The 9,046-nt window shown below is 37.3% G+C and overlaps 1 protein-coding gene across 1 annotated transcript; it reads left to right on the top strand.

The window, feature by feature from the left end:
* The first annotated feature begins 6,123 nt into the window (after positions 1 to 6,123).
* On the top strand, positions 6,124 to 8,820 carry LOC106013025. Its single transcript, XM_013087656.2, has 4 exons — positions 6,124 to 6,423; positions 6,866 to 6,970; positions 7,562 to 7,647; positions 8,047 to 8,820. Exons 1-4 carry the CDS (start codon positions 6,136 to 6,138, stop codon positions 8,108 to 8,110), a joined length of 543 nt encoding a protein of 180 aa, XP_012943110.2. The 5' UTR covers positions 6,124 to 6,135; the 3' UTR covers positions 8,111 to 8,820.
* Positions 8,821 to 9,046: the final 226 nt, after the last annotated feature.

Here is a 9,046-nt window from a genome sequence, read left to right as displayed (position 1 = left end):
CCCCCCCTTTGCACCCCCAATAAAAAAAATAAAACAATAATTGATCTAATCTTTGTTGTCTCAGTATTGTAAACTTACAAAAGTGTTCAACATTATCAGATAGTTGTAGAACGTAATTGCGACTGGTATTTGAGAAGGTTTAGAGTTACTGTAGCTGTAATGGTCATACGCTATATTGTATATTATAAAGAAGGAAAACATGATAATTCAGAAAGAGCATGCTGTAAACCTTCTAGTTTGAGATGTCTTTGGCGAATAATAATATGCTCTAGATATGTTAATATTCACAGGGGAAAAATTTGTGATCATGATGTTACATTTTGATACTTCCATAAAGAGATAATGTCTGACCAGTTTATGTTGTAGACATTAACTTTTTGCTAGTGTCAATGTTATAAAACACTTGTACACCATTGATCATCCCGATTCACAGGAAAAAAATGTTTGAGATACTATTTATTTTGATACTTCCATAAAGCGATTTGTTTGACCAGCTCAACTTGAAAACAATAACTTTTGCTAGTGTCACTTAAAAAAAAAATCATTTTCATAATTGTTCATTATTGATCATCACGCCCTGAGGTAGTAGTTAAGGATGTGAATTCGAAACTGATACTTTAGAATCCAATACTGATTTGGATATAATCAGACCTTACATCAATTGTATAATCCCCCCCCCCCCAAAAAAAAAAAAAACCAACTAAAAAAATAAATAAATAAATAAATAAATAAATAAAAAACGCAAGCAAAAGAAAAAAAAAGAATTAAAAAAAAGATACATTTTTAACAAGTAATATAACATCAACAACAACAAAACCACACATGAAAAACTTGTAAAAATTATTTGATTTCCCTTTTTAAAACTTCCTCAAATTACATTTAGACACTTCTGACTTAATATTGAATTCATGTTAACAATATATTTTGTATGTTCGCTGATCAAATGCTTTAACTACAGTAACTTAGTATCTTTTGATTTCATCAAACTTAGTTTTATTGTCTTGTTGCTGTAAGCCCATGGATTTATTGGACACCCTTGGAATTTACAAAATTCTTAGCTTATGATGTGATTTGCTGTCTGTATGCCTCGAATTTTTTACTACACATTTAACCTATAATGTCCAGTTTTCAAACTAGCAGCTGAGGTGAACTATCTGACGTCAATAATTCTGTCCTTGAAAGTCAACACCTATTAATTGTCAATGTGTCCAGTTCAACATTACGACGTATATTTATGTTTTGTTTTCTTTCTCTTTTAATATCTTCAATGTTTTTAATAAAATTTGTAAATTAAAACAAAAACAACACTTGTTATTGTTATATTTATGTCACACACTATCAAGCACATAATATTTGTTTTCGTGGTTCTACTTCTGATTGTGTGTTGGTGCTTCTATGTAGCTATTTTCATGTTGTTGTTTATGTTTGTTACTGTTGTTATTATTGTTGTTGTTGTTGCTGTTGTCGCTGTTATTGTTGCTGTTGTTGTCAGTATTGCTGTTTCTGTTATTGTTTGTTGCTGTTGTTTTTGTTGCTGCTCCTGGTTTGTTCGTTCTCTTACTTTGGTATTTGCAGTCACTGTGTGTTTTTCTGACATGTCCCATACTGACCAGGGGTGTGGCAGAAAGACAGCAGTAAGAAGGAGCCAAGGAGTAGCAGTAGAAATGCTGCAGAAAGAGTCATGAGCCCAGGGGAGGGGGTAAAGGAGGTGGGGGCAGAAAGTGGAGACGAAAGCAGACCACATATCATTGCTAGAGAGCAAGAGAGAGGGTGAAAGGAGACAATTATAGAGAAGAAAATTGGTCAGTCACTACCCGGATTTGAACCCGGGACCTTTGAATGAGAGGCCCTAGGCCACGAGAGCACCCCTTATATTCTCTGTTGTCATCCACCCCTTGGCCTTCATATGAACTTATGCAGTTGCGAAAGCCGCAAAACCTTATTTAAACTAAACAAAGAGTGTCATTATAATAGAACAACGCAAGAGTGAAAGTAGGAAGGGGTGGTCGTCTTGGATAAGTGATTGTTGGAACGGTTTTAACTGGTGATAACTACCACAAGCCTTTCTAGAAGCCCGTGTGGGCCGCTCGTTGATAAAAAAACAACCTCCGGAAAACACAAAATTAAAACCATTTTGGGGACACTTAAATAAACATGAAGGTCTTGAACATTGAGCTTTCACTGGCAAAACTGAAGGCAAACAAGGCATAACAACTTGCATGGAGACCCTACAAAGATTGGCAAAGGAGTAAGGTTAGTATAATGTATCTTTTTTAGAGCATCCAAGCAGAATAATGAATGAAGAACCATGATTACCGATATCTGTCACAGATCTAGTACTTGAAGATGATGATGAATGTTGTAAAGAAACCGGATCTAAGAGCAGTCAATAAGTACACAAAAAGTCATGAGAAACAACAACAACAACAACAAAAACAAAAACAACAACAACAACAACAACAACAACAACAACAACAACAACAATAACAACAACAACAACAACAGCAAAAACAGATAAAACAGATTCCGATATCCTACTCGCGGACGAAGGAAATTTTCAGGGCGATGTCCTTAAAACCGGAGGCGCAAATTAAGGCCCCGTAGCAAGCAGTCACTACTGGCTAAAATCAGGACTGTTCACTTCTCTGGGATGCGGGCCCACAAAAATAGAATAAACGAAACGTCGGATCCAGTCTGTCCATTGTGCAGCGAGAAGCCCCAAGATTTGGAGCACTGGCCGCAGAGATGCCCCCGCTACGCAGATCCGGCGGTGTCATTTCTTTCGGGAAGGTTTCAGGGAGGTTGGACTGCCTCGTACGCTACCCAAGAGAGGCGGTGACCATAGTGAAGAGCACGCTCTCTCTCTCTCTCTCTCTCTCTCTCTCTCTCTCTCTCTCTCTCTCTCTCTCTCTCTCTCTCTCTCTCTCTCTCTACATATATATATATATATCTATATATATATATATATATATATATATATATATATATATATATATATATATCTTCTCATTTTCTTCATTTGGATTTAGTAAGGGTTTAACGACACGTGCAACACAATAAGGTTGTATTATTATACAAACCGAAGATTAGAGGTATGTCAAAAGAGTAGCAAGGACAACACAAAGAATGAGGATAGATAATATTATTTATACGTGTACAATAAATGTATCTGATTAAGAAATATATCATGTTCGAGAGAAAAGAAGGAACAAACCACACCAGAGCACCCGTCACTTATCTTTAAAAAAACCCTTCTATACAAAGAAATGTGTAGTTCAGGGTGTTTGTTTTGGGAGAGGGTAGGAGGTCTAGAAGGCTTGTGGTAACGTTTCTTAGTTGTGAAATGGGCACGCCAGGTGAGTCTAAACTGCTGTTATGTAAAGCTGAAGGTTTCAGTAAATGTCGCCTCAACGGTCCACTTTTTGGTTAGCGACTGTAACGCTCCATGATGTTTTCCCACCATAATACATTGCCATGTAGCAACTGCTTTATCATCCTGTTCCCCTTTGTATAATAAAGAAAAGCTAATATATAGCGCTTCAAATCATTATGTTCTTTACAGTTAACTTTTGACTCCCTGCATAGATTTCTGTTAAGCGTTTTCCAAAAAATTTGTTTCAATTTGTCTTAATTATATAGCAAAGAAGTAAATTGTTCAGGATCTAGAATTAATAAGTTGTATCTTTGCCTTTGTTCAAAATGTGAGGCAGAGTGGTGGAATCAGGCTCTTGTCAATTTTGGGGCATGTAGAGTTATTGGTGTCATCTTAGAGCTTGTTCACTTGTCTTTATTTCGATGAAAAAAAAACCATCCCTTTATATTGAGTACACATCTTGACATTTGCGAATGAAGGAGGTGGGGTCGCCTGTTTTCAGAGGTAAAATTAGTGAGAAAATGGCCGCCAAAGATTGGTTATTTCCTTAGCTTAAGAGTCCGCGGGAAATGAAAATTTACATTTAAAAAAAAAGTTTATTCAACGTTTTAAAGAAAAATCCGTACAGAAATGAGTTCTTTAATGGGCATGAAAGGTATTGAGCCAAAATATAAAAATTTGATAAAAATTCACAAACCTACGGAAAAATGCAAGTTTCTTCACTTTGATTGTTTTGACGAGAGCCTGATTCCAGCACGCTGCCTCACAAATTATTTATTGAGTAAAAAGAGTCTGATGACTTACATAATGTGACTCATATCATGTCGTCATACTTTGTATTTTAAAGGTATAAGAGGGAGTGAATTTTTTTTCTTTCTGTGTGGTTCCCTGCTTGTGTGCAATTTTTGGGATTTGGGAATATGCAATGATCATGTGTTCAAAATGAATTGTGTCTTGTTTGAACCAACGAAAGAAGAATAAAAACAATAAAATATTCCAGAAATCTATAGGTAAATATGTTAACTTTCTACTTCTGGACAAGCAAAAAAAATTATTTAAAAAAAAGAAAAGAAAAGCCACGAGTAACTAAGGAAAGTGCCCTTTCACATCAATATATGACGTTGGTAAATAAAAATTGTGCTCGAAAAGAAAATCTGCCAATCTTAAATCTCAAGGAAACAATTACGTTCTGAAATCACAAGCTGAAGACTGTCGTACGGTCCTTTTTTGGGAGGGGGTGGGGTTGGAGCGGAAAGGAGGGTTTTGCGACTGTAGTTAAGTGTTAAATTTTACCTAGTGTATCAGACAAGAAAGACAAAACTAGTGCAAGGGTAAAATAGAACGGAATGTGACAGGTGAGGAATACGGAGTGAAGTGGAGAAAACAATGAGTCTATAGTACAAGGCGTACGAACAATATAAAAGAAAAACAAATGTATCAAGATCATGTCACCGATGTGTCAGCGGACAAAGATGGCCGTCAAACCCACGCCAACGAGCAATAAGGGCGGAGTTCACTTCCTTACATATAGTATTATTAAACCAAAGATTCGAGATTTGAACTTCAACCCGTCATTTGACAGCGCTCGCTGAGGGGTGAAGGGTCGGAACGCCTGGAGGGATGACCAGTCCGCTTGTTGTTGTGGAAACGTCACTCACCTCACTTGTGGTTTGTGTTTGTGTATGGCAGAGGTTCGTACCTTTGTTAGAGAGGTTGAGGGCGGAGATTATGACAGTATACACGCCTCCCTAACCAGGAGTTGAAATTTTGCTCTCGACTGGTGAACTTGGGTAAACAGTGGGAGGGACTACGCACCATAATCGTTTCATTCATTGGAGAGACAAACATTAACGAAATGTGAATGAGGTAGTACGGCTCGTCCACAGCCCATGGGGCCGATACAATAGGATTAATGAGAACGCCTCGTGAGATGAGAGATCTAGGTTGCCATCTTCGTTTTAATTTGAGGGTTTTTTTTCCTGTCGGTTGATAGAGTTTTGATATAGCGGCCGTTTTGGCTAGTTCATTTTACGCAAAGTCATTTTGCCAAGAAAATCTTGTTGCTAGTATTATTGCAAAGGCGGAAGACCGTTTTAAAAAAAGGAACCGAATCTTGAACAATAGAAACATGTCAATGACCACCAACATACGTATCATATCAACCCTTCTATATTATGACTGTAAATGCTGTATAATCACCGAAAAACAGTGAAAATATAAAAGAAGCAATAGACATGTGGTTTCTTGGGAAACTGCTAAGAATTTAGTGGAAGAAAACTAAATCCAATGTTGTTGTACTTAAGAAAGCCCGCAAAGGCTGCTCGCATATAAAAACAATTTGGAAAAGAAAAATTAAGGAAGTTTCTCGAAAACATGAATAGACATGAAGACACCCTTATTGGACGCTTTTATGCACAATATACAAGTTGTAACAAAGGGCAAGCCTGTTCTACTCCATACCATACATCACACAATGTACAAGTTATAACAAATGGTAAGCCAGTTCTACTCCATACCATAAATCAGTTAAATAATAATCACATTTTTTTTTTCTTTCTTTCTTTCATCATGGGTCAGGAATCGTACAAGCACTGTCCAAAAGTTTCACCATGTCACAAAACATGACACCCTCACCGCTGAAGCAAAATCACTTCATAGTTCAACTGACGCCACCCGTACCATGGATCAATCCTGCTGGCTGGTCAGCTCACTCCGTCCCCGTCCCTTCATTCAGCGACATTGGTCACCAGCTGGCAGAAAACATGGCTCCAGAACCAGCAGACTGCCAGCCGTCATGTAAAAGACGGAGAATGGAAACTGAACCGTCACCCAATGGTGTGGAGTCCAGTGTCAGCGGTTTCGGATTACGCCCCTTCTCAAGTAGTCAGACGATGAATGCTGGTGACGTCAGTGGTGGTTATGATCACGTGTCCAAGATGGCGATGGAAACTCAGCTGTGGTGGCGCCTTCGTGAACAGGCGCTGAGAGAAAAGAGAGACAACTCGCTGCATTGTGGGACGGTGGAGACCGGAGCTGTGGACTGGGTGAAGGTGAGTTGGATTTCTGTACTTTCTCTCTGTCTCTGTCTGTCTGTCTGTCTGTCTGTCTGTCTGTCTGTCTGTCTGTCTGTCTGTCTGTCTGTCTGTCTGTCTGTCTGTCTGTCTGTCTGTCTGTCTGTCTGTCTGTCTGTCTGTCTATCAGCAATTAAAGCTAATCAAATTTCACTTTATTGTACACAATTTTTGGGGGGACAGAGACTATCTTATTGTGAGCTGATCTCCGTAAGGTGTGGCGGGATTGTTTATGTGAAAAGGGGGGGGGGGAGTCTTGCAGTAATTAGTGAGGGTTGTACTGCTTCAATAAAGAGTGGCTGTAACAAAGTTTAGAAACAGACTCTACATTATGTCAATGGTATTGCCAAGTTTCTCTTTATCCCTAGATTATATGATTTACTTATACAGCCACAACCTGATGTATACTTCCCACTTTCAGGTCCAAGCTGTGACTGCTCCAGTGTTTTCTCTGGTCAGCGCCTTCGTGGCCAACTTTCGGGAGGAATTTTACACCGACAGATTTTCCCTGGAAGAGCGAGTTGTTGTAAGTAATTATGTCACATGATGGGTTAGGGCCTAGACTTTCTTAGATAAAATAGCCAAGGTTTGGGTCTTATCTTTTCAGTGCTGCCTATTAATTATTAAACTTTCTGTCTAATTAAGGCTGGAACTTCTAACCGTCGTGCATATAAGACTTAGAATTAGAATTGATGACGGACTCTTTATGCGGGTCTTTTTATGAGCGTGCCTTTGTCATGGATTCAAACCAAGGCCCCCTCTGATATTACAGTACTGTTCCGTGTGCTTGCCACCAAGCACAGAATGTCGTCCATGAAACAATAATAATATATGTGAGCTTGTTGTTGCTGTAGGAATTAATTGTGATTTTAAGGTGGTGTCTATTTCTTGCTTATCGTCATCTCTGCCTGCTGTACAGCTCTTTTCGTTGGTTTTTTATGATGATGATCTCTATCTATCTATCTATCTATCTATCTATCTATCTATCTATCTATCTATCTATCTATTACTAATCCTATTCTTTAATTCGTTGTTGTTTTCAGATTATTAAACAGGATTTATTACCTAGACAGTACAGAAAGAACATTCAGCAATCTTTTTTGTGTGTTTCTAACAGCTCAAATACTTGTGCACCGAGTGCAAGATTGAGACAACCGACCAGCTCTCTAACAACGACAGTGTGGTCACACTCAGGAAGACAAGGTGAGCTCTCCTGTCAGCTAAGCTTGATGTTAGATACAATTGTTTTGAAGTTAGATTTTTTTTGCACACAAACACGAGTTATATAACTTGACGTCTTATGATCATATGACTTATGAGTTTGTTGGAATGCTCTCTATAATTCTTCTTCTTCTTCTTATTATTATCATTATATTATTATTATTATTATTATTATTATTATTATTATTATTATTATTATTATTATTATTATTATTATTATTATTATTATTATTATTATTATTATTATTATTATTATTATTTCTTGTTGTTGCTCTCTTTATCATCATAATATTATCGGTATCATGTTATCAATATTATCATTGAACGGTGTTTATCTCCTTCTGCGTTACTGATTTTGTTGTATGTCTATTGTTTCAACAGTGAGACTCTTTTCCCCACTGACCAAGTTTTCCAACGCGTTCTGATGACCCTCCAACAATCATAAACAAGGGTCAGGCTGGGACAAAGCTTCTGACAACTGAACGATGACCTGAACCTGGGAACTTGACCTTCAGCTCGAGAGAACAGACAGACAGATTATAAATAGTTTATTGTCCCACCCACAAGAGCGCAACTGTTACGTCATAAGGGAGCATTTGAGCACTGGTAAACTGCAGGGCCTGCCTTTGAAATAACTCATTTGTATCTGCAAAACTGTTAGATTTTTCGTCATTAAAAAAAAGACAAATGTTTATAGAGACCGGTTTCACTTCCAAACTATTTACTGCTTAAAATGAAAAAAATATTTTTAAAGGCATGTTTAAGGTATTCAGTTTAAAACTACATTTTTTTCAACAATCTCATGGAAAACCAGTTAATGTACGTGGTATCTTTGTCATTCCCTGAGTACTTTCAGCCTTCTTCCTTTCAACAGTACCGGCAGTAATCGGTGTGGAGACAGAGACAATTTTCCTACAGCAGGTTTTGTCAGACATCTGCTTATTATTGTGTATCATTTCACTCTAGTATTATCATGCATTAGTGGTCTTGAGCCCTTTGTATTTCTTTTTAAAAAAATTTGATTATCATACTCTGGATAAAATTAAGAAATCCAGAATATGCATTTCAAACGTATATTTTATAAAAAGAAAATAGTGTTTAGAAAGTAATAACAACTTAATTGTATAAACTCTTCCCAACCCCCTTCCCCAAAAACTCTTATTGTACAGATTAAAATGTCCGAAAAAATACGAATTTAAAGCATTTTGTTCTAACAAAAATGTTGATAGCGCAAGAAGTCATTTCTTTGGGTTTTTTTCTGACCGGGTGAACAACATGTTAAGAACAGCTCCATGGTGGCAAGTTGTCTTAGAATTGTACATAATTGATTAACATTATCAGCGAGTAGTATGTCGTAATTGCTCGTACTGCTGATATTTTA

The sequence above is a fragment of the Aplysia californica genome, unplaced genomic scaffold (genome assembly GCF_000002075.1).
Source record: "Aplysia californica isolate F4 #8 unplaced genomic scaffold, AplCal3.0 scaffold00617, whole genome shotgun sequence".
NCBI classification, from domain to species: domain Eukaryota; kingdom Metazoa; phylum Mollusca; class Gastropoda; order Aplysiida; family Aplysiidae; genus Aplysia; species Aplysia californica.
The sequence above is the reverse complement of the archived record's forward strand: the minus strand, read 5'-3'. Positions and strand labels throughout refer to the sequence as shown.